Source organism: Panthera pardus, unplaced genomic scaffold (assembly GCF_024362965.1).
Source record: "Panthera pardus isolate Hobbes unplaced genomic scaffold, ASM2436296v1 HiC_scaffold_10, whole genome shotgun sequence".
Taxonomy (NCBI): domain Eukaryota; kingdom Metazoa; phylum Chordata; class Mammalia; order Carnivora; family Felidae; genus Panthera; species Panthera pardus.
In genome coordinates, this window is record NW_026526655.1 from 39,079,000 (window position 1) to 39,104,995 (window position 25,996).

General features: G+C 40.3%; 1 protein-coding gene across 6 annotated transcripts in view; it reads left to right on the plus strand.

Annotated features, from left to right (window-relative positions):
* The window catches only part of HECW2 (HECT, C2 and WW domain containing E3 ubiquitin protein ligase 2), a 369,811-nt gene that overhangs the window by 334,981 nt on the left and 8,834 nt on the right, over positions 1–25,996 (plus strand). For all 6 annotated transcript variants that reach the window (XM_019428321.2, XM_053906716.1, XM_019428319.2 and 3 more), the window contains 7 exons: positions 2,755–2,907; positions 4,684–4,782; positions 8,109–8,238; positions 9,252–9,398; positions 10,046–10,160; positions 13,006–13,091; positions 14,071–14,183. In XM_019428321.2, the coding sequence (XP_019283866.2) occupies positions 2,755–2,907; positions 4,684–4,782; positions 8,109–8,238; positions 9,252–9,398; positions 10,046–10,160; positions 13,006–13,091; positions 14,071–14,183 (843 nt within the window). The remainder of the gene's footprint in view (positions 1–2,754; positions 2,908–4,683; positions 4,783–8,108; positions 8,239–9,251; positions 9,399–10,045; positions 10,161–13,005; positions 13,092–14,070; positions 14,184–25,996) is intronic.

The following is a 25,996-nucleotide window of genomic DNA, read 5'->3' on the forward strand; positions in this document are numbered from 1 at the left end:
CTAGAGGATGGGCCAGATTTGACCCTCAGGCCATAATTTGCTAACCCCTGCTTTATAAGCAACATTTTTATTAGTCTTGATAACATTTAAAATGTACTGACTGGTAGGCTGTAAGGAGTAATGAGCATTAAATGTGGGGTCAGGAAACCTGTGCCAAGGCCTAGAGTTGCCCCTGCAGCTTTCATTTGATCCAAGTCAGTGATGTCCTTCAGCCTGAGTCTTCTCTTCAGTAAAATGAGGGGATGGACAAATGACTTCTAAGATGCCTTTGATTGGCATTCTCTATTTCTGGAAAGACACAAGGATCTGATGATGAAATTCACCATCAATAGGAAATTTAAAGGGACATTTGCATCCACAAGGATCTGGGTAGACTGGAATGTGGACCATGTTTCACAAAGTGAAATTTAGTAGGAAGAAGTATAAAGTCTAGTACTTAGGTCCTAAAAAGATACAGCGACATGCAGACAGGAGGGGAGAGTCTTGGGATAAAGCAGCACAGGTGAAAGGTTTGAGTTGATGACTAGCACATTATGAATCAACAAAGTAAAGCGGCTGTCCCACGAGGAAAGATGGCTTTAAGCTGCATTAGCAAGAAGAGTGTCCAGGAAGAGAGGACAAGGGCTCTTTCTAAGCTCTGTGCTGACAAGACCACACCTGAAGTATTGTTATCAGTATTAGACACCACCCCTTAGGTCAGACTTTGACACCCTGGAGAGTGTCCAGAGCACAGGACCAGGGTGGCAAGGGAATTCCCAGCCCTTTCCTTCAGAGGAGATTGAAAGACGTGGCCATGTTCAAGAGTGGGGGAGGACGCAGAGAGCCAGGGCTACCAAAACTGCTACACTTAAGAGTTCCTATAGAAAATTACTTCTTGAAAGATTTTATATCTTTACATCTAGGTTAGTACTGAAAATATAATAGGCACTCAAATATTTGTTGAAAAAAAGCCTAAGTATGTGAAGAGCATTCAAGTAGAAGAAGTATTCTACTTGTTCTCGGTGGCGTCAGAGGCCAGGAGTAGGACCGAGGGAGGAAGCCACAGGCAACTGCTGCGGTCTTAGCATGTGGAGAGGTAGTCTGCGTCATTGTGCCTGGGAGGCAGCCCAGGTGCTGCTTTGGGAGTCCCCATGGTAATCTTAGCACAGTCTCACCAATGCTGGTGGTCACCTGGTAGCTACAATTATATTCAGCTGCCTCGAGACAGCTGCGTCATGTCACCTTAAGGCCTCTCGGGTTCTGAGAGCGTGTGTTATGTTTGCATTTTTCTGCACACATAGGTTTCCTGTCTACACTCGTATTTCCCCAAGTGCAGTGAGGACTGGAGATGTATGAGATGATTTTAGCTATTACACAATCTGACATTTTTTAAATATTTACATATTTCTTTTAATGTGTATTAGAAAAAAATAAAGCTGGCACATCATAATTTCATAAATGTTATGTAAGACATAATACAGGCTACATTAGAAAAGCAAGAAAATTTAAAGTTGATAATGAAACTTGGTAAGCACACTTAACAGTACCTATATATTCAGATATGGCAAAAGTTGACAAAGTAGTATGTGAATAGCTGAAGTACGTTCTAAGTAAATTCTATTAAACTCTCAACGAAGAGCTATAAAAGCCATTTTATTTTGCTTACAAGTATCCCATCTCTTTCTTCCACCTATAACAAGGTAATTTTTCTCTGTCACACAATCCCATCACTGGAAAAGACTCAGATGATTTTCCTTTTTCATTAAAAAAAAAAAAAAAATGCAGTAATGCCGATGGAGAAAATTCCAGAAGAGAAAAAAAGTAGAGTGAACAAAAGAAATCTTACAGAATCCCACCACCCAGCTTCCCGTTCCCCTCCAGCATTCCCTCCTTTCTTTGAACCCTTGTGTAAACTTGTCATCGTGGGATAGATGTGCTTTATATTTTTCATTTTAAATTTAGCATATCAAATCACTCTATTACAAGCTCCTCTTTGCTGCATTTTTTGCTCTCAGCATTCTTGGCCACTTGTCATTCCTCAAAGCTAACGCAATTGCTTCTCATGCGTCTCCTTCACCCTGATGTCTTTCTAAGTAAAATGGAATTTACACTGTAGTTCAGGTGCTAGAGTTTCAGCCTCTTCTCTGGATACCTTCGTTTAGGAAGCTTTAGACACCCTCATTTTACTTGTCTATAATTTTCCTTGGTGTTTTATAATTTAAAGTTTTCACTCGAACCCTGTCATTCCATTTTTTGGGCCTCTGATCTCCCTAGGGGGTCTTGTATCTGTACTCTCCTATCACCAGTTCAGGAAAGTCTCTTTCTTCTCCCATTTCAAAATGTTTCAGAAATCCATAAGGACTCCATGTCCCATGGATGTAGGTAGCTGATACTCTCTGGTTTTACTCTGTTTAAGTATTTCCCAATGTACTCCCTTTCTCCATAACTCCATTCCAGACATTGAAAACATTTACTTTTTTATATGTGTGTATATATGCAACCAAATTATTGGCATATTGCCTGTTTTATCCGTTATCTGATGTGTAGCTTTAGCCTTATATATGCCTCATACAAATGCCCATTCCACTATTCTGGGTCAAGACATGGATAAGATTGGGACTCATGATCATTCATTTTATTCTGATAGTCCAGACATGCGGGCAATTAGACTTGTAATGACTGTTCTATAGAAAGCTGAGCTCTGTAGAAAATGTGCCCAATATATAGAAAAAAATAAGAATAACTGGTTATTCTTTCTGTGGAATTTTTCTAAAGGCTGGATTACAGCGGACCTTCCAGAGAGTTTTTCTTCCTCGTATCCAGAGAACTCTTTAACCCATATTATGGCTTATTTGAATATTCAGCCAACGACACATACACAGTACAAATAAGTCCCATGTCTGCTTTTGTAGACAATCACCATGAATGGTAAGTACTTTTTCCTCAACACTTTTTTTCACTTGATTTTCTGTGAGAGTATTTTTTATAGGAACCCCTATTTCTTTTAACACTTTTTTCCTTGGAGAAAATCATATTTTCAGTTTCATTTGACTCTTATTTTTGTTGTCAAATTTAAATATGCAGGCAGTCTCCAAGCTAGGGATAGATTATATTCCACACTTGATCATAGCCAAAAGACCGAGAAGTAATATATTCCAAAAGACCAATTTTAAGTGAGTTGGGTAGAATTCAAAAGGTTTTTTTTCTCCCATTGAAAGAAGGTTCCAGATGATGTTAGGTTCCCAGCAAAATCACTAGATTCTGCTCTGCACCTTTGGGCATCTCTGAGCTCTGAGATGGAGTGGGAGAAGGTCCTGGCCCAGAGGTCGGGCAGCTGCTAGAGCAGCCCTTGGGGAAGTGGCCAACACTGGGGGTGGGGCAGAGCAGCTGGGGTGCTGGCTGAGGGTGATGATGGCATTCTAGTAAGAGGGAGGGAGGGTGCGGTGCCCTGGAAGAACCGATAGTAGAAGAGAACCTGGCAGAAGGACACGGGCTCAGAGTCTCAGCAGTGGCGCTTACCCTATTAGCTATTGAAATTTGTAGCCAGGGACTGCTCCTTTCCTATTTTTCCACATAAAATCATCAGGGAAAACTGGTATAGGATTCCCCTCTGGGGATTACTTTTTCTGAAAATCCTGAATTGCACTCTTTCCAAATGTCCTTACATACCTTTTTAATCCCTGCGTTTATACACTTTAAATACTCTATAACCCCTATTTGCTTGTTCCTCTTTATTTATAGTAACAACAACAAAAAAGAAGTAAGTAAGACTCATGGAAAAATTCTCTTTGAGTCATGAAGGTTAATATTGGTGGGTGGAGGGCATTAAGTTTGAGGACTTATTCTTCAAATTAACTCCATTTAGTTACAATTTGGAGTCCTCTTAACTGTAGCTATTACAGTTGTGCTACCTTAGGTGGAAATAAAGAAAACAAAGCTGCTGGACATTCATCTTAAAATGGCTGTCTAATACTAAAATCACAGATGGACTGTATGGACTTCAGTGTGGATGTACACGTTTGGATCCCTTTCTGAAAGAGAAAATAAGTGCACATCTCAGCAAATCCAATCATGACTGATGTATTTAGTAAAGTTTCCAAAGTGATTCAGAATAGGATTGAGCCTTGAGATTTTAGAGAACAGAATGTCCCATGAGGAAACTCCCCCAAAGGTCCACATGCATAATTCTTGGATCGTGACAATTACCATCCGGAGTGCAGTTTGAGAGAGACCAGGTATAGGAACTTTCTCACTTTGAGATTGGGCTTTTCCTCAAGAGGGGATTGCTAGTGGGTTTGTATTAGAGAAATTCTGCTAATATTCTTGCAAGCAAACTAGAAGGGGACAGCATTTCCCCCACCACCGCTGGTCTCAGTCTGTCATCTCTGAGAAATGGCTTGGGGAAATTTCACTGACATGCTCATGGGGAATTCGTGTTGACCATGTGGGGTGCTACATGGTAGACATTGTTAACATGAGGTGAAGGAATTACTAACAGAGTGAAACAGATTTTTTTCAAGTAAATGTGAATATTTGCCTAATGAAGACACAGGCTACAATGCACACAAACTCTCACGGACCCAGTAAACGATCAGTCCTGGACAAACTTAGATGATTAGAGCTGAAAGGCTTTCTAGAAGTCAGATAGAACAATTTAGAAACTGCTTCATGATGTGTAAGCTGTCTTGTGCTTTTTCTTCACAGGTTCCGATTCAGTGGTAGGATTCTTGGTCTTGCGCTAATACACCAGTATTTGTTGGACGCTTTCTTCACACGGCCCTTTTATAAAGCTCTTCTCAGAATGTAAGAGTATTTTTGTTGCTTGTGCAATTAATATGTCAGAATGTAATATTTCTTTTATTAAAAAAGGGCCTTTTGTCAGTGTCATGCTTAGATGTCTGAAGCTAAAACAGTTTCAAATATGGTCACTGTGTTTTCCCCAACCCTGTATTTCTGTCTTGCCCCTAAAGTCTTAGTTTTGCTTTGTTCTAGAAAATTTATTCTCATTTGTTGCAACACATGTTTCTTCAAAACAATTGTACTTCAAATACAGCACTGGAATTCCTGTGGTATTAATGCCGATTATTAATAGAATAGTTGTGGGTTAGTCTTGGTGACTCACAGCCCCCTATCCTTTATGAGAAGCATTTTATATATTGCTTAATGCAGACTTCAACTGCTTACTCTTGGTCCAAGTTTTCATTCTCCTTTTGTTTTGTTTTTGTCTTATTTTTTGTTTGTTTGCTGGAGGTGGGCAGTCCCTTATTTTTCTTGAGACTTCCCTATATGCAAGATAGTAATTTATTATGGCAGATGAGAATTTAGCATTCACAGAACTTTTTCTTCATTGTTGCCACAATGAAAGATTGCAATTATTGTAAAATGTAGAGCAAACAGTTTCTGTCCTGTAATCAGTAGTCATTTACAAGGCTAAACAGGAGAAGGCAACTGTCTGGTGGGGTAGTAGCTCAAACTTGCAAGGAGAAAGCACAGAATGATTGCTGGGTTCTGTCCAGCTTATTCCCTGACAGAGGCCTTGTGCCTGCTTTCTGTAAAATGGAAGCCTAGACTTCAAATGAAAAGCAAGCGTTTCTAATGGGCTCTTAAGAGGGTCAGTAGGAAGACTCTTTGCTTTCCTCCCTTTTGGTGTCTGGGCAGATGAAACCCTGGGCAACTGGGCACTGTCCATTTGCCTCTCGGGTTCCCCTTGTCCGATTTGCACCTTCCCATTTCATTGCCTTTTCTCATCTTCTCCTATAAGCTTCCTAAAAGAGTGGTCTGTGCTGATGTGCCCTCAACACACTTTAGCCTGGCTTCCTTGCCACCAGTAACCCTTAGAAGCTTTTAAAGAATATCCTGTAGTCCTCATCTTACTGTATCATCCTATTGCTTTTGATACTGTTGACCACTCCCACCCCGAACCCCACCCACTTACTTTGTGTCTTTCCTCCACTGGTGTCCCTGACACTATTCTCTCCCAGTTCCCCTTTTATTTTTATGTCTCCTTCATGGGCTTCTCCTCTGACTTCCCCTTAAATTTCGGTGTTCCTGGAGCTTCCATTCTTGCCTCTCCCCCCTCCTGCTTTTCTCTCTCTATGTGCTGTCATGGCGAAATGTCTACACCTGTCTCTTCTCCTACTGGCTCACATCTGCACCCTTAGTCTTAATCTTTGAGTTAGAGGCTCATGTGGTCAACATTCCACTGAGTGTCTCCACGTGCATGTCTCCTAGGCATCTCAAAATCAACATGGTGACCACTAAACTCCTCAATTTCCTCAACCTAAAAGTGTACCTTCTCCCATGTGCCTAGTCACAGTCCATGGTGCCAGGATTCTCAGGTCACTGGTCAGAAACCGGGAGTCACCCTCACACAGGGATGGCAGGTACACAGCACAGATTCTACTCTTCCCTACCACCCATTCCACTGCCATGCTGTGGTTCACAAATCATTTATCATACTTTTCCCCACTGAATTCATTTTGGCCTCAGGAATTTTTTCAACTTATAGTCCTCAAGACTGGCAGTTAATCAGAGCTGGCTTGCAACATGAGAGCAAACATTCATTTGCTACCCCTATTTTGATAGCCTTCTTTATACCCCTGATGATACCATTTACTAATGCTCATGTTTACCTCTTAAATAATTCTTAAATTCATCTTCTCCTGTCCACCCTTAATAGCTGTGCTCTTAAAATAAAACTCTTATCTTATTTTGGCCAGATTACTGTAGTGGTCTACTAATTGCCTCCACCATCTGATGAGAACCACTCCTCTCCCCACCCCCATCTTAAGTAATCCTCTATACTACAATCTCCAGAGAACTATTTAAAATCGCATCTCACATCTGATCATGTCATTTCCTGTCCTAAAATATTTCAGTAGTTCCGAAGCATCACGCTCCTTAGAATGATATTCAAGGCCTGGTCCCAGCTACCTTCCTAGCCTTCTCTGGATGTTATGTCTTGTGGTTAACTCTCTGATACTACCAGTATGCTTGAGTATTTTGCATATTCCATGGCCTTGTGCTTTTTTGTTAATGTTGTTCTCTCCTCCCTTTCTTTTCCCCCTTCTCCTTCTTTTCATCCATTTCCCTTTACTTCTCTATCTTTTAAACAGCCTCCAAATTTTGATGTAGTACCTACTCCAAAAGACTTTCCTGAATCTCCAGGTTGAAGTCCCGCATTCTTGCTATGAGAGCTCCCTGTACCTACCTTATCGTTGTTTTTAATTGGAGTGTAACATTCATGTAAGAAATACACAAATTTTAAGTGTTACCCAGCCTAGGCTATCATCATCACCTTATATTAATTGACCTATTTGTGTGCCTGTCTCCCCAACTAGACCATTAGCCCCTGAGGGCAGTAACTGTTTATCAAGTAGCTGTTAAGATGTCTGGCACATCCTTGATGCCTAATAAATGTTTATACTGAACCAAACAAAATGACCTCTGAAATTGGGCTGATGGGGGGAAAATTCAAAACAACAAAAGCAAATCAGTTGTTACCACCTTAAAACTGGGCTATATAACAGTAACTCCATTGTATGCAGATCCTCTCTCCACAATGAAAAAAGAGGAAAGAAGTATGGAAAACTATTATAATTGTAGAGAGATTCCATAGCTTGCTGTTTTCAGAAACCTGGAAAGAACAAGAACCATGAAGAAAAAGGAGATGTATGTGAATGTGGATCACTCAGTCTAGTCTTTGAAAAAAATAACAAAGTTCAAGTACAGTATAGAAACACACCAAAAATATCTAATTATGAGAACAGTGTTTTAAGGTGGTATAACATAGCCAAAAGAATATGGGACTCAGGCTGTGAACACCTGAGTTCCAGTTCCTGCTCTGGCATTAGTCGTGAATGACTAGGCAAACGGCAGCCACTCGGACAGGCTGGTTGGTTTAAGGCATTTTATATATCCAGGATTTTTACATCGTATAGCGTATTTTTTTTTTTTTTTATTATTTAGCTGCTTTGGTTACTGAGTTTGACTGAGAACATTCCAGAAATCACTGCCTATTTTGTTGACCTTGTTCTTGTCTTCAATTCTTAGTTTCTTAAACCCTGTGTCTGTGGGGTTTTCCTAACAGTCATCCCTACATATCTGCTTCTATCTGTTTATCATCTTAGTCTGTGTGACCTGAGTGATCTAGAATACCTTGATGAAGAGTTCCACCAGAGCCTGCAGTGGATGAAAGACAATGATATCCATGACATCCTGGACCTGACATTCACTGTGAATGAAGAAGTTTTTGGGCAGGTCTGTGTATGTGAATCCCCGGTGACTTAGCGTGGTAATTAAAGGCTGTTGGTTGATGAAGAATTAATTCATATGCGTACTTATTTGTGGCTTGTTGGGTGGTTTCAACCCCCGTTTATATACAGTTATAATAATTTTGGCTACAAAGATTATTTTAATACCAACAGCAGAGTAGGATGGTCTAATTTACAGATTGTGGTAACTATTTGTGTGTTATAAGCAATCTTCTTTTTATTTCCAACTAAAATATCCACATAAAATTTTAGAATTGCCTTGTATAAAATACAGCTTTTCAAAGTCCATGCTACCCCAGAGTTGAATATTAAATTATTTAATTGGCATTTGTACTTAACTCTCATTCATGTTTAAGAGCGGAAAATGTTTTGAAGCTGAGGGATGAAATAATGTTTTGGTGAAGGTTTGAAAACATGGTCGTTGGTTAAAAACATTTCTTTCAAAAATTATATACTGTTTCATAAGTAATATTCTTATTTACACATTTATGTTTGGCTGGTCTTCTGAATTTCGTGTTTTGGAAAAGAAGTTCTCAATGTAACATTCACTTAAATGTAATTCTGCTTCCTTAAGGCAAATCTTTACTTAAATATTGGCTTTTGATATGTAGTTGATTCTGAACCCTAATGGAATTTGCGAAAATATGTTTTTGCCAAACATTCCAATAGCAGTGGGGCAGAACCTGGAGCTAATTTATTTTCATTTAAAAGACTTACTAGTTTAGTCAGGATTTAAAATTTAACCTCCAGCACTCACAATATATAGATTTTTAACCACTGAGGCTTTTAGACATCAGCTCAATGCCTAGTTTTTACTGAGCACCAGTGTGTGCGTGGGCTCCATATTGCACCTCCCCCCACTGCTGTGGAAACCCCCCTCCCGCCCTGGCCAGGGCAAAGACAGGTAGCGGGGTGATTTCGGCTCATTGGTAGCAGTGTTCTTCTAACATCAAGAGTATTTCTTTATGTTCAGTGTTTTGTTTTGTTTTTTAATCTCAGATTACCGAACGAGAATTAAAACCAGGGGGTGCCAATATCCCGGTCACAGAGAAGAACAAGAAGGAGTACATCGAGAGGATGGTGAAATGGCGGATTGAGAGGGGTGTTGTTCAGCAAACAGAGAGTTTAGTGCGTGGCTTCTATGAGGTAAAGACAATCAGAGGGAGTGGGGTTTTGCAGGCTGCTATCTATGATACCACAGTTCGTCTTCTGGTGCTTTATTTGTGTGCTATGTTTCCATTTTTCTTTTGTTATATTTATTACTGCACTTTCAATTTAAAAACTCCAATATATTTTGTATGGGTTTCAAGAACACAAAAAAGTTCCATGCCCCCTTACAAGAGATCTTTGAAATAAAATGATGAATTCAAGTAGCATTTCATGACTTAATGACCACTAATAACAGTGAAGTCATACGTCTTACTCATGCTTTGATAGGGGTGATCACGTCTCATGCTTGCTATGTGAAGTGATTGTATCTTAGGGTTTGAATGAGTTGTTACAAATACTCCATGTGACTTCCTTTGGAGGAGCACTAGATCTTTTTAAAAGAGGAAAACAAACTGGATTTATCAGTGGTCAGTTTTAAAATGAAAATTCTGTTGAGGAGAAGCTCATCCATCTTGTCTTAAAAATATATTTGTCGAGAGCATTGCATTCTTCAGAGTGCCTACACAGAGCACTTCCGTCCTATTCCTAAAATTCCTTGTGCCCTCCTTTTCTGATGAGGCTTAATTATAGCTGAGATTTCTCCTGACTCGCAAGCCATGCCCTGCATTCTTTTTACTCCACAGGTGGTGGATGCCAGGCTGGTGTCTGTTTTTGATGCAAGAGAACTGGAACTCGTCATCGCGGGCACAGCTGAGATCGACCTGAGTGATTGGAGAAACAACACAGAATACAGAGGAGGTGAAATGTGATTTAGAGATGGCTGAAATTTTACGTTTCATATTAAGGGGAAGCAAATGGTTAGCCTGAATGCCAGCCTGAATCCAGGACAGGCAAGGCACTCTGTATTATAATCATAGGTTTGCCACAGTCTCCTCTGAGACCTTGGGCAAGGTACATTCCCTTTTCCTAGTTACCTCATCCATCAAGTGGAGGAAGGACTGTTTACACACCATCTGAGGATGTCATAACTGTTAATTGTTGGTGAAGAAATGTGACCATAAGAACACTAATTAATTGTTTTATGGTGTTGTTAGTGAAGCACCTAGGAACTCACATCCACCTGGTCAAACTCCACCTCTTCTCCCTCCATTCTAAAACTTGAAGCGACACACCCTCTAAGCTTCCCAATAGAGCAAAGGCAGTTTTTCTGCGTTTCACTGAACTACCTACCAGTCGTAATTCACGGTTGAAACACATAAATGGAATAAGACCTGGTTCTCAAAATTCAAGAAGCTTATTGAACAGGCCCTTCTAAACTCAAGCATGAAGTTCAACTGAAAAGGAAACTACTGTAAGATTAGTTAAAACCTGCATCGTATGACAGTTCACCGCCTGGGAAGCTTTAGAAGTGGCATTTCTGTAGATCACTATAAATTGTCCATTAGCAGTTGGGACTGAAGCCATTGAAATCTCATCACTGAGTCAATAGACTTTGAAAGGGACCTGATGGTGGTCCAGAGTTAAAGTTTTATCCCATAATTTTAAGCAAAGAGAGAACACCTTTTCTGAAATTTATTGCAGTGTGATAGTCTTCAGAAAGTCATGACAAATAGCAGTTGCTTTTTGTTGTGATTTTGGCTTTTGGTTTTTAACTCGGAATGTAAGGTTAGCAGCAGTTCTGAACTTGGAGAGTAAAAACTACAAACTTTAAGTCACTGAATTAACCACTTAGCGGAATACACTGAGAGCTGAACATCTCTATCTTCAGTTATCTGTAAACGGAAACAAAAGATTAAAAAAATTTTTTTTTAAGTTTGGAGTAAAAAAAAAAAAAATAACCTTAACATTTGCTGAATTGCTTTTGTTCTTGCCTGTTCATGGCTCTTCCAGCTCATCGCTGTTGCCGTGGGCTGGCCATGCGTGCCCATTTTCTCTGAAAGGCGGTATTAAATTGCAGTCTCTCTTGCTGCTATTTCTGAAACCCAATTGCTACGATGCATCTTTTCCCACTGGCCCCATGTGTAACCCATATGTGGCCTTGGTTATTGTAACTTTGTTAACCAAGCTCTTTTTACTACCTAGAACACAATTTTCTCCAGCATGCTACATAACTTAAAAATCTTACCATAAATGCCATTAGCTCTTCCTCCCCCCACCCCCACTGGCAGATTCTAATAGCAACACTGTTAATCAGATCAGCCATATTCATCTTTACGTATTGTAAGCTTTATTCACTGTGTATGTCTACTCAAGTCCCTATTTCCATGGTTATTGTAAATCTTTCCAAGTGAAATGCTTGGGAAGAGAGTGCTCCGGGTGGGGAGGCAGAGAGATGGTGAGATACCCAGCTGTTTGCTGACCCAACTAGCTGGCACTGGATGAAGAGGCAGCTCTGCCACCTGCCATGTGGTCATTAGGCAGCTGTTTGTAGAGAATCTGAAGAGACACTTGCTGTCCTCCTCCTCCAGAAGGTTTGGCACAAACAGCAAAGGAGAAGCAGAAAGGGGCCTGATTCGTAAGATCAGAAGAGCTATAAAGAGCCACTGTGCTTATTTTATAGATGAGACAACGATTTGCTCAGCACCAAATAGCTAGTTTCTGCCAAATGGACATGGAGCCTGTATAACACCATGTCCAGTATAAATATATTTACCTTTCACTTGGATCCCTTTCTTGTCCAAAGGGCACTAAGCATCACTGATCAAATGGTAAACGCTAAGGCAAAATTTCCCCCAAATTCTACAACCACTGTAACCTGTGAGCAAAAATTCAAATTCAAATAGTTTTTTACCCACCTTGTATGTTGGACTTACTTGTGCTGACTCGGAATGAGAGTGGCTTTGTGTACCTCGAGCACGTGAGTTAATTGGTTTGAATCACCAATTGTACCTTAATCTTCTCTCAACTTAATTTTTCTCCGATGAAAGATTTTGGGATCCACACGTACTGCCTTAATCCTCCCAGGGATGATACTTTTGGCATTTTATTAAATTCTACTAAGCTATGGAATAAAAGTAACATTTAGGTTCATGGTTATTTGCGATTTATTAGTTGAAGGAAATAGAGTAATAAAATTACGATTTCCTTTTTATTAATAAAAAGTAAGTTGATTTAAAAATATGAACATTATATGTAGTTTTAAAATAGTTTGCAATTAAGTATTTTCTTGTATACTTATTTGATTAACATGTCTCTCCTTTACCAGAAGCCCTGTAAGGGTCCGCTTTCTTTGCCACTGTTACCCCCAAGCTTAGTACAGTGCTTGGCATAGTGATACTTGAAAATTATTTCTTAAATGAATGACCAAAAGAGTTAGGTATTTCCAGTAACAGCAATGATCTTTTTCAGAAATGGTATGGTTAAAATGACAACTTTGTTGTTCTTCTCTCCACCAGTTTTGTTTACTGACCACTAAATGGAAACAGAGACCTCCTAGTTTCATTGAGTATTGTCTTTGTTTGACTTTTGACACTCATGTGATTGTATTTACAGTGTTATTCCCTAGCCTTAAATGATAAACAACCTTTAAAGAATCCAAGATGATGATTTATGTCTGGGGGTCTTTTGTCGACACGTCATGGTGTCATGTCATCTTAACATAGAAAAGTCAAAGTAATGTGGGCTTTCCTGATTGGTTTAATAGGATATCATGACAATCATATTGTAATTCGGTGGTTCTGGGCTGCAGTGGAAAGATTCAACAATGAACAGCGACTCAGGTTGTTACAGGTAAGATGCCATTAGTTAATTTTTTAATGCATTAATATAATTATTATTGGAATTGCTTATGTTTAATAATTGCTAAGTACTCAGTAAACACACCCCATGTTTGCCTGCAAATGTGGGATACATTGTTTCAGACTCTTCTGATTGCATGTTCTGTGGCTCCATCACTAGGCAGAACATCCCCAGCCACGTCCAAGCATCTCATGAGAATTTTGAGGAAAACCAACTCCAGTCCAAGAATCCCAGGAAAAACACCTGCCTTCAGGGCAGCTTGGTCCCTTCAACATGAGATCCTGGGGCACTCTGCAGGGCAGCACCTCTAGCAATAGAAAATGACCTTCAGTCCCTTAGGAAGTGACCAGGTCTTTGAAAAAGAATCTTTTCTTTTCTTCCATGTAACTTTCCACAAACTTGAGATAACAGTGAAGTTCAAGGATACTGGGGAAACTAACTCATTATTTTCTTGTGGTGTTCATAGTTACATGGGCATTTGCTGGTTGATCGCAGCCAAAGAAATACCGGGAACAAGGCTTCTGGATGCTTAGGCAGAGCTTACAAATAGATTGGGTCTTAACTCCTTTGGATCAAGGATCTGGTCCTCATTTATTCACCTCAAGTTGATCAGGGACTGATGCCAAGTAGACTTAGGTTGATTGATACACCTACTTTATTTATCTGTAACGGGAAATACACCCAATTTAGTCTCCTGAGCTGGCTAGCCGTACAGGATGCTTTATCTACTAAGACCCTCTGGATCTCCTTTTCTTTTATAATGCACTGTCTTTCCTTAGTGTTCCCCAGATCTTTGTCAGAATTCTTGTGTTGGGTTTTTCCACACCCATGGAGTTTTGTCTTCAGGCTTTCCCACCAGTGAGCAGCCTGCTGTTCTTCCCTGAGGGCCCTGCACATGAATGATGCCATGCGTTGGTCAGCAGCTAGCCTCTTGGTTTCACTTTATCCTTCTGTTTTCTTTGGTTGATAGTTTGTCACGGGCACATCCAGCATTCCCTATGAAGGATTTGCTTCTCTCCGAGGGAGTAATGGCCCAAGAAGATTCTGTGTGGAGAAATGGGGGAAAATCACTGCTCTTCCCAGGTAAAATAAAAAAAACAACACTTCTGTACTGTCATGACAGGTGTTCCAGGTGAGAGAGACCTTTAAGTCATGCGTGTATTGATTAATTACTGTTTTTATATTAAAAGTTTGGGAGAGTGGAAAAAAGCTTTTAGAATGAATTTATCTTTGATTACCTTTCAAAACGGAGGAGTAAAAGATCTTACTGGGCATACTTAAAATGCATGCATACATATCTTTTTCTCTTTTTTTATTGAAGTATAATTTACACATGATGTTACTTTAGTTTCAGGTGTACAAAATAGTGATTCGACAAGTCTATACATTATGCCATGTTCACCACAAGTGTAGCTACTATCTGCCCCAAGACATCACTATTATAATATCATTGACTGTATTCCCTATGCTGTGCCTTCTATTAGCCTAACTTATTCATTCCATAACTGGAAGCCTGTATCACCTTCTCCCCTTCACCCATTTTGACTATCTCCCATTCCCCCTCCCCACTGGCAACTATAAGTTTGTTCTCTCTATGAGTCTATTTCTGCCTTTTGTTGGTTTACTCATTTGTTTTGTGTTTTAGATGCCACATGTAAGTGAAATCATTCGGCTTTCTCTGTCTGACTTATTTCACTTAACAGAATACACTCTAGGTTCATCTGTGTTTTTACAAATGATAAGATCTCATGTTTTGTATGACTGTGCAACATTCCTCTGTCTGTGTGTGTGTGTGTGTGTGTGTGTGTGTGCATGCGCGCGTGCAGGCACATGTGACAGACACACGCACCACATATTCTTTATCCGTTCATCAGTCAATATGGGTTGCCTCCATATCTTAGCTATTGTAAACAATGCTGCAGTATCTTTTTGAATTAGTGTTTTCATTTTCTTTGGGTAAATATCTGGTAGTGGAATTACTGGGTCATATGGTATTTTTATTTCTAATTGTTTGAAGAACCTCCCAACTGTTTTCCCTAGTGGCTGCACCAAGTTACATTTCTACCAACAGTGCATAAGGCCTCGTTCCTTTTTCTCCACATCCTCGCCAACACTTATTATTTCTTGTCCTTTTTATTTTAACCATCCTGAAAGTGATAGGGGATGTTGCATTGTGGTTTTGATTTGCATTTCCTTGATGATTAGTGATGTAGAGCATCTTTTCATGTGCCTGTTGGCTATCTGTATGTCTTCTTTGGAAAAATATCTGTTCACGTCCTTGGCCCATTTTTAATTGGATTATTTGTGGGATTTTGGTGTTGAGCTGTATAATTTCTCTATATATTTTGGATACTAACCCCTTATTGGATATATCATTTGCAAATATCTTCTGTTATAATACAAAATGCTGTATAACCAAAGCATTTGTTAGCTTTAGTGAAACAATGTTGGTCATCACACTGTGGCTTCTTATGATTGTGGCTCTGACTTAGATGTTCGCAGCAGCTCTCATTTTAAGTATATATGAATAACTATTTAGAATCCCGTCACTAAAAATTGCCACTATGGTTTCTAGAGAGTATTAAATCATGTCAAGATACTCTATACCTCTTTAACTTATATCATACATGCCTTAGTGCCATGTGAATGCTCTCTGCATTGATTCTCATTCATAATAAGATAATGCACTTCCCTGGAGTGAAAAAAAATTGCTTTGCTGCTGCTAATAAATTTAAGAGCCTATAAGGTAGTAGTTGTGAATATAAGTGTTTGGGGTTGAATGGAGAACTGGAACTGAAACAAAAGAAAAGGAGGGAACACATGAATAAAAGAGGAATGGAGGAGAGTTGATTTTAGAACTCCTTTATGTAATCAGCAGTAACAATACAGTATTTTTGAGGTAAAAAAGACTTCAGATTGCCTCTCATTTTACTAATAATAAAACTGTGGGGCACCTGGGCGGCTCAGTCAGTTGAGTGTCTCTTGATTAGGCTTAGATCATAATCTCGAAGATTGTGAATTGGAGCCCCTCATAGGGCTCTGACATTGCAGAGCCCGCTTGGGATTCTCCCTCTCCCTCTCTCTCTGCCCCTCCCCCGTTCACATGCTCTTTCTCAAAATAAATAAACGTTAAAAAAAGCCGCTGCAATCTGCGGGGGGGGGGGGGGGGGTGGTTAAATGATCTTCCCCAATGGTATTAGGTACCCCAGGATGTCATCCTGAGTTTTTTTTTTTTTAAGTACAAGTAACTTTGAGAAACCTGTTAACAAGACTTTCTTCCTAGCGATTGCAAGACTCTGTTTCTTAATAATTGTTTTCTAAGCATCAACATATGACAAGAGGGGCACTGAAAATACAGATACAGACGGCAATGAGCAGTGCAAGCTCAGGGCCGGCGTAAGCCTCCTCAGTCACCCTCAGTATATTTCAATCTGTGAACAGAGGCACTACATCCAAACCCCTAAGTATTAGCCAGCATACCTGATGTTCCAGATTTGGGAGACTGTAATTTCATTATTTAAAGAAATATTTTCTTTATACCTGAATCATCCCTCCCCCACCCCCACCTTAAACACATATTTGTATCTCAAAAACAGATTCACACTGTCTGATTAAGGCTTTGCACCATTCTGAAAAACTCAAGGATTAGCATCAAGGAGGCAGGAAATGGCAGATTAATTGTGCCACCTTACTCTTGAAATCTGTTTTTTATAAAGATTTATTTTTGTAAAGTAGATGGAATAAACTGTAATAATAAGCAGATATAGAAGTTGTTCACATTTAATCACTGCAATTTTCACTAAACATGGTAAGCAGAGAAAGGTAATTTGATGTAGACCTGAGACCTAGCTTCAGAGAGACTGGGCTGCGTTCCAGCTCTGTTGCTTACCTGCAGTTGAGTCTTGGAGAAGTTGCTTAATTTTTCTGAGCCTCGGTTTCCTTATTTACTTTGTAGGTCAGTAATTCTGAGGATTCAATGCAATCATTCATGTAAAACATTTACTGCTGACCCTGGCCTTGAGTAGTTAGTAGTGGCTGCCATTATGATTTCTGTCACCATCATCTGTAAAATATATCAGGCAGTAGTGTATTGGAAGGAGCAAAGGGTTGGGAGTTAGAAGATCTGGGTTCTAGTCCTGCCTCTGCCACCAGCTAACTCTGGGACCTAGAAGATCACTTGATGTGCAAAAGGCCAGGGAGAGGGTGGTATATTAGGTTTGGTTGAACAAAAACTTACAGTGAGAGGTTTCTGAAAATCTTGGGAGTCAGGCTGGTTCACTTTCTACTTCCCCCTGAGAGTTGCAGGAAGTTTGTGTGCTGACTCATTATAAGTGATGGTGTTCTCCATTATCATTGCATACACACAGTTGGGCAACAGACGTTGTTTCTTCCTTTCTTCATTATGACCTAAGGTTGGTTCTAGATTCCTAGTTTTACCCAGATTATAAAAATGCATAAATACAGATGATATATGAAGCACGTCAGGCAAGCAGACTACTTTTGTATCTTGTCTATAACAGGCTCTAACGTTTTAGATCTGATAGGGAGAAATAGCTGTTCAGCCATTCTGCTCCACAGGTAGTGAGCTTATCTATTGGAGAGGCATGCGTGCAGATCAAAGAGCAAGGATATGCTGGCTTTCTGCTCCGAAGCAAGAGGCCTGATCCATCTCTGCAGAATAGGGACAACAATGCCCTGCTCAAAGAGGATGTGACAAGTGAGTAAGATAATGCATTTGAAAGTCCTTAGAGAGAGTAGCTTTTCTTTGTTCTTTTTATCCCTTGATTCTGACTCTTCCGTAAGCCCACCATACTGCTATAACTATGAAGATGTGCTCCTCAGAGAAAGTACACTTGGAGGAAAAATATAACAAGAAGAACTTCAATGCACGACCATATATTTTTTCAGAAGTGATTTTTTGACTGATAACATTGGCGTCATCCTTTGAAATGCGGGGTGTTGCTTAAATGTTAAAAAAAGATCTGTAAGATTGTCTGTAGTCTGAAGAGATTGTTCTATATGACTGAGGCCATTTCTCCTATCATTGAAACGGATATACTGAAGCCATTTTTCCAGCTATTTCCTGATAGGTTTAAGTTGCAGAACTGAAGATCTGGTCTGTCTCATGCTGGTCAACCCCAATGTATTTCTTTTTCTTGTTAGTGAGACAGTGTTTAACATGTAAAGTAGGACCTCTCTTTTGACTGGAGACAAAATGGATGGGTGTTCTTCTTACTTACAAAATGTATTCTATAAGAAGTCTGGCATGGGGCACCTGGGTGGCTCAGTCGGTTCAGCGTCCGACTTCGGCTCAGGTCATGATCTCACAGTTTGTGAGTTCGAGTCCCACGTCAGGCTCTGTGCTGACCGCTTGCTCAGAGCCTGGAGCCTGCTTCAGATTCTGTGTCTCCTTCTCTCTCTGCCCCTCCCCTGCTCACGCTTTGTCTCACTCTGTTTCTCAAAAATAAATAAATGTAAAAAAATTAAAAAAAAATTCTGGCATCATCTCATTCAGATATGAGAGGCTGTAGCCTAGAGAGCTGGAAGTGGCTGTACAGAATGAGGGTGGGCAGTTCTGGCAAACGGGAGGGCATCTTAGCCTTTCTAGACACAGATGATGGAGGGCTTTTCAACCTTTCAAGCAAGCAAATTTGAGTCTTATTTTCTCAGATTTCCTAGTCTCACTTTGTGGTAGCACTACTTACATTGTGAGCCAAAAAGTGTATTAAAGTATATAGGGTTGTTTCTGAAGTCAGTACAAGTTGAGTCCATGGCTCTTTTTTTCTCTCTTGTGGTAATGAAGTAACTAGAGACGCAGATGATAAATAATGATGGAGGCAGACGGGTGTCTCCGCAAAGGCTTATAGCCTGAACACATTACTGCACTTCCTCTGCTCTGCGGTTGGTAGTTAGTTCTGTATTTTGAGTTTCTGTAGATTTCCTATCCCCTGGTGCTCTGATGTACTTACGAGACAGTCAATTCACTTTATGGCAATTGCTCTTAAACATTCTGAAAGACAGGATGCTAACATGCCAGCCTGGAAAATGCAGGGCAAATCCTCTCTCCCAGCATGGTATGGAGTTTATGTGTTCATCTCTGAAGGTTCTTGCCAAGTAGGATGATGGGACAAAGGATTTGGAGAGCTGCAATAATGATGGAGGGGTAGTGGGTTTTTTGAAGGGGGGGAAGCGTTTTGAAAATGGCTGTGTCTGGAGATTATTGTGAATGAAATGCTGACCCAAATTAAGAAATAAGCAAGAATTAATTATGAAATGGGTGTCTCGGGGAGACAGTTTCTCTAGTGGACTAGAACTTTAAAAAATAAAAATATTTTTTAAAGATACAACTTTTTTCATTTTTAAAACTCTGCTTTTTATTCTTATGAAAACATTTACCAAAAAACAAAAACAAAAAGGCCAAGAAATTCTTGTTCTCCTCAGAAAGCCCCTCCAGACTAGTGCCCCCAGTGCACCTGTCACTCTGTCATACTTTATTTCCTTCATTAGACATACCCCCAACTTAATCATTATGTTTAGTTATTGGTTTACTTGTTGATTTTATGTCTCTCCCTCTAGGATATAAGCCCATGAGAACAAGGACCTTGTTGGAATTGAATGTGGCTTTGCCCATAGTGCTGAGTCCTGGCATATAATTTGCACTCAGTGAATATTGTTCTTAGTGAATTCTTCTTTTTTTTAATAAATTTTTTTAATGTTTTTATTTATTTTTGAGACAGAGAGAGACAGAGCATGAGCAGGGGAGGGGCAGAGAGAGAGGGAGACACAGAATCCGAAACAGGGTCCAGGCTCGGAGCCGTCAGCACAGAGCTCGACGCAGGACTCAAACTCATGGACTGTGAGATCATGATCTCAGCCAAAGTCGGACGCTTAGCCGACTGAGCCACCCAGGCCCCCCTGTTCTTAGTGAATTCTTAAACTTAGGGTATGACTGTGGACTACTCCAGATGCGATATGCCAGAGTCACTTTTGTATCTCTGTATCCTCATCTGAACAATTGAGATACATACCAGTAATTACATCACAAAGTTGTCTCGAGGATGAACTGAGGTAACACATGCAAAGTGCTTAAAATGAGGCCTACTACATCATTCAATAAATGTAGCCATTATTTTTTTTCAAGTTTATTTATTTTGAGAGAGAGAGAGCGGGGGAGGGGCAGAGAGAGAGGGAGAGAAAGAAGCCCAAGCAGGCCCCGTGCTGTCAGCATGGAGCACAATGTGGGACTCAATCTCATGAACCATGAGATAATGACCGGAGCCAAAACCAAGAGTCGGACACTTAGATGACTTCACCACCCAGGTGCCCCTAGATTTAGCCATTATTACTGTTGTTCCTAATATCTAGCCCTCAGAGCTGGCATGGTATATCTTTGGGTGGGCGAGAAATGTGCTATATCCACTCAGGATATTTATATTTTGCTTGGACTTCCAGGAGTTTTCGTCCTGGAACTGTTCCCTACTGAGTTTTCTACTACAGCTTTAAATTCTTACATTTAACAAGTGTGTAGTCTTCTTCATTTACAGGTGAAGAAGCTCACAGTGCGTAGGTTGAAGTTTCTTCCGCCGATCATCCCCAGATGCAGGAATCCCCACTATGGGGACATTCCACACTGTATTTATAAATCCAGGTACATTTTAACCAAGGTGTCCTATTGAAACTTTGGAAGGCATTATTAGCAGAGAGACTTCCTCTAAAAAAGCCTTTTGATACTCATTATGCATTTATTGTATGCAAAACCTTGTGGTAGATATAAGTTGATCTCTGTCCATGTGGACCTTAACAGTGAAGGAAGTAATAGACATTTAAATGAACAGGTAACCAACATCATTGGCCACCAGATGGGATATGACAAATGAGTAGTGGGGGTAGTAAAGGCCAGAATTCCCTTCCCTTGATTCACATTTATTGAACACCTGGTGAAGGTCAGGGATTATTCTGTGTCACCATGGATTACACAAATATTTGTGAACTAGTCTTAGCAGGAATTCCTGTTCTAAATCTCATGGTCTAAGAAGATATTAATGGGGATATTACAGAAATTATGAATATTTTAAAAATCCTAACAAGTTTTACCTTTATTTGTGTTTATAAATCTATCTATCTAGGCTAACAAAACAATCACTGGATTACTTTAATTGAATTTTATCATTCTGTGTGATTGGTAACTTTGAATTTTCATGCTGATTCCAAGCTCTGAACTCATCGTCTATTCCCCCACCCATTTCCTATATTTCCTGCTTTGTTTAATGGTACCTCTGCCATCTTACTCCCCATACTTAGTCACCGGCTACCTTTCCTCTATGGAATAAATGGGAAAGGTCTTTGCATGAGCACACCTCACTTCCTGATGTGGTCCTGCCTCCCCAACTGGCTTATGGTCTAGTCTTGGCCACTGTCACTCAAGTACTTTTACTTCTCGAGTTTCCTGATGATGCATTGTTTCCCCATACTTCCGGGCAGTCTGCTAAGAACATCCTTCTCCTTGTTGTTTATCCAGAAAAACCCTATACACCTACAAATCCTTCAAGGCTTGGCACAAACAGTATCCACTTAAAGCCTTTCCTGACTCTGCGGAGCAGACTTGCAACTCCTTGTATTAAAATTGTTTGTGTGCAGGGCCACTAATAGCTCATCTGGATCTTTTGGATTAATTAGACAACTGTGTCTTGTAGCCTTGTGGAGGAATGCAGCCCTGAGTTAGGGCTCATGGTTTGGTGAGCATAGGCAAAGGTAGGCTGGATTTTAGTGCCCACTCACCCAGCCAGATCCCCTAGTGCAGAGCACAGACGGCACAAGCTTTAGGGCCTCCGATTTGCTTGCATATTTTGATGCCAGGTTGTAAATTCTCCTTGTGGGCAGAGGCCAGACTTTACTTCCTCATCTACCAGGGGACAGGTTAATGCCTGGCATGCAGTAGGAACTCAGTAAGTAATTGTTCAGTGAATGAAGGAATAAATGAAATGTTGTGTAAATTGAAAAATCTTTATTCATCACGGTACTTTGTGTGGGGAGGACAAGCTTTCAGAATATGGCATCTTCAGGGGGAGAAATAGTGTAAGAGGTTTTACAGGGAAACAGCCTTGGATGCTGCCAGAAGTGTCATTGAGCCCTGAATTAGAGGCCCCGGAGAGCCTGGAGGAAACCCCCCTTTGCGTACTCCACAGCCCAACTACAGGCCCACTCTGGCCCTGCCCCCAGCAGCCCTGACAACCAGAACTGCAGGCACACCTGATTCCCTTAGGGGAAAGCCTGTGGACACTCACAGAGGCAAACTGTGGCCTTGAAAGGTAATTTAGGTCAGGAATACTCACATTTTCAAAGGAATCTAGACATTAACAAGTAATATGTTCCAAGGTTCCTTAGGAATTTTCCAGAATGCCTGTGTCTGCTTTTGACTTATTAATTACTTGATAAAGAGGTGGGAATAGGAGTAAGGAGACAAATCTGAAGGATTATGCACCACTGCTGATTGGAAAAAAGAGAGTACGAGTAAAGCACTTTCTAAATAATAATGCAAGTACAAAGGATTTATTAGACTCAAATATATTTTGTTTCTAGGACTACACCTACTTGATAAAATGAGATCCGTGATTTTCTCCTTCTCTTTCTCCCTCTCTCTCTGTCCCTCGTTTTCTCTTTTAATTTAAAATCCTGTTTGTAATTTCTTATTTGTCTTACATTTTGAGTCCTAAAGCTACCAAAAAATCAGTCCTGAGAAAATGGGGAATCAATTAATAAGTACACACACACACACACACACACACACACACACACTGAAAGAGAGAGAGAGAGGAGAAATTCATTAATTTACTGTGAAAATTTAGAGGGGATTGTGATACTTTGGGCTCACTGGATTTAGATAATTGACTTGTCTATCTATAGGAAAGAAGAGAGAGTAAGCATGTGACCTGGTTAACGTTTGAAGAATACAGAAAGCACCAAGAGATTAAGTCATACCAGATGTCTGGAGGGCTTTAAATCTTCTTTATATTGATGGCTGCACGATTTCCCAAAGATGGGTTCAGACCTGTCCTCCTTGAGTGGTTCTGGCTGCATAGATTAAAATGAGGTAAACTCATTATAGCCTTAGTGTAGCTGGCTTTGAAAGATTTGAAAAATGTCCTTTTATTGAGACTGAATAACTGGATGTGCTTTTGCTGCCAATGTCAACATAGTCTAAGAGCCCTCCTGTTATTTTCTGCTAGAGTTTTCTTAGGACATGGAATGGGGCGGGAGAGGGAGGAGTGTGAAAGGCCTCAGAGGATTGTGTTTTGTTTTGCTTTTCCTCTTCTTGGCTCATACTGCAGGTTGATGGTAAATATTGGGCAATTTATTTAACCACACTATTCCTCAATTTCCTTATTAGCAATGCTGTCTTGTTTATAAGGAGTTTTGAAATTTTTGCAGGCATACAAAATGCTGATGTAGATAGCCAATGTCGATATCTTATTTCTCATCCACTTGATGTCTGTCCAGTGGTGGAGACCACCTGCATCGGACTCACTTGTAGTGATTGTTAAAATACGGATCCCTAGGCCCACCCTAAACTTTCTGAATTAGAACCTTAGGGGGTGGAGCCAAAAATCTCCCAAGGTAAACAGGCTTTTTGGGTGATTCCGAGGCACTTCAATGTGTCCCTTAACGTACCTCTGCTTTCTGGTAAGCCTGAGATAGGACTGGATGGTTTGAACTGAGCCTAAAAATCCCCTGGTATCTCCCAAGGTTTTCTGGACTGACCTAATGCAGACCATTTTCCCCAGAGCTACTGCATATTGTGATTGAGTCATTCATTTAAAAAATATTTGAAGCTTCATTTGGCTAAGCCTTGCCATCAAAATGTATGTAATCTAATATGATGTTCAAGTAGGATGTCCTCTAATGTATGTGGTCTGTGAACTAACAGTTCACAGTCAGGAGTAGGATAAAATTAACACTCAGACTTCAAAAAATGAAAGAACAGAGCCCATGAACATTCCTGCTTTCGGTTTCATCTTGGACTTCCCCTAGGTTGGGGTCCTATTTTTGATTTGGCCACTGACTCAACTTTGACCTTGGGAAAACCACTTAATCTTTCTGCAGTTTCCCCCTCCACAGTATATATACTCTCCATCCTCGTGAAGCATTTCCTAGAGAAGCTATTTAGTTTATTCAGAGGGAAAGTTCTTTTATGGTAACCATATGTTATACAACTAGATATAATTTTGGAAGCAGTGATCATCTTAGATTATGGATCAGTAATGGTGATTGTGTCTTATGACTGAAGAGGATCAAAAAAAGTTGTCCAGTCCTTCCCTTTGTGTTGAGATCTGAGTCTTTAGAGAGAAGAGTACTCAGGCTTAAAAAAAAACCATTCAGACTTATAGATTTACTGGATAAGATACCATAGTATCTGCAAAGATACTACAGAAACTGCAGAGAGAGAGACATGCCGAGTTCCTGTTTCTCTGCTCAGATACCGGGGAGTGGAAGGATATCTGTTTACTCTCAGCTGTGCCCCCTGCCTATCCTTGATACGGTGATTCTACTGTATTACATTCATCACACTTACCTCCTTTCCTTGGACTGTTCTACTGCCTTGAGACCTGCAGTCATTTTCTATTGCTGCATCACCGATTAGCACAAACTTAGCACCTTAAACCAACACACAATTATATCACTTTCTTCGGATCAGGAGTTCACGCATGGCTCAGCTGGGTCTTCTGCTCAGCATCTCACAAGACTGAAATCAGGGTATTGGCTGGAATGCATTCTCATCTGGAGGCTCAACTGGACCTGCTTCCAAGCTCTTTTAGGCTGTTGGCAAAATTGTGGCTATAGAATCCATGGCAGGTGACTTCTTTAAATCCAGCAACATTGAGAGTCTCTGACCTCCCTGATGCTTTTTTATTTTTTTTTAATTTTTTTTTAACGTTTATTTATTTTTGAGGCAGAGAGAGACAGAACATGAACGGGGGAGGGGCAGAGAGAGAGGGGGACACAGAATTGGAAGCAGGCTCCAGGCTCTGAGCCATCAGCCCAGAGCCTCACTCGGGGCTCGAACTCACGGATCGTGAGATCGTGACCTGAGCTGAAGTCGGACGCTTAACCGACTAAGCCACCCTGGCGCCCCTGATGCTTTTTTAAAGGTCTGGCCTAATTAGGTCAGGCCAACCCAGGATAATCACCCTTTTGTTTAACTTAAAATCAACTCCTGGCTTTAATTACATCTGCAGTATACCTTCACCTGTGCCATATTCCATGGATTGCAAGTTACAAATCCCACTCATGCTCGAAAGATGGGGATTATACAAAGGCCTGGGTCATGGTGAGTCATCTTAGAATTTGCCTGCCACAGACCCACAGTGAATTAAAATTCTGCAATTAAGTATGTGCAAGAACTTAACTGGGGACTTTAAACATTACTATTTATGAATCCCTATTCCTATGTATGTGACCGTTCTGTTAATTCTTAATTAGCTAAAACTAGCCTCTAGTTAAGGGAAAATATTTGGTGTCAAGAGGGAAGGAACAGGCTTAACTAGGGTGTGATAAATTACACCGATAGTCATGCCCTGTCCTAAGCAAATAAACCATTAATTAGGGATTATTGCTTAGCTAGCAAATGGGTCATCTTGAACTATTTTTATTTCCTAATTCACCCAAAATGACTCAATTCATGAAAATGAGTTCACACGTATCTATTCAAGATTACAACTATGAGCTACTCTTTTGAGAAAAGTTGTCCCCAAAGTTGATCTATAGCACTCTTTAATACACCAGCACTACCAAAAGAAAAGCATAGACAACAAAAAACTCCTACTGGGTGTAAGCAATAATGATCACTTTTTCAACATCCTTCTTATCAATACACTGAAGACAGAATGACAACGTATCAG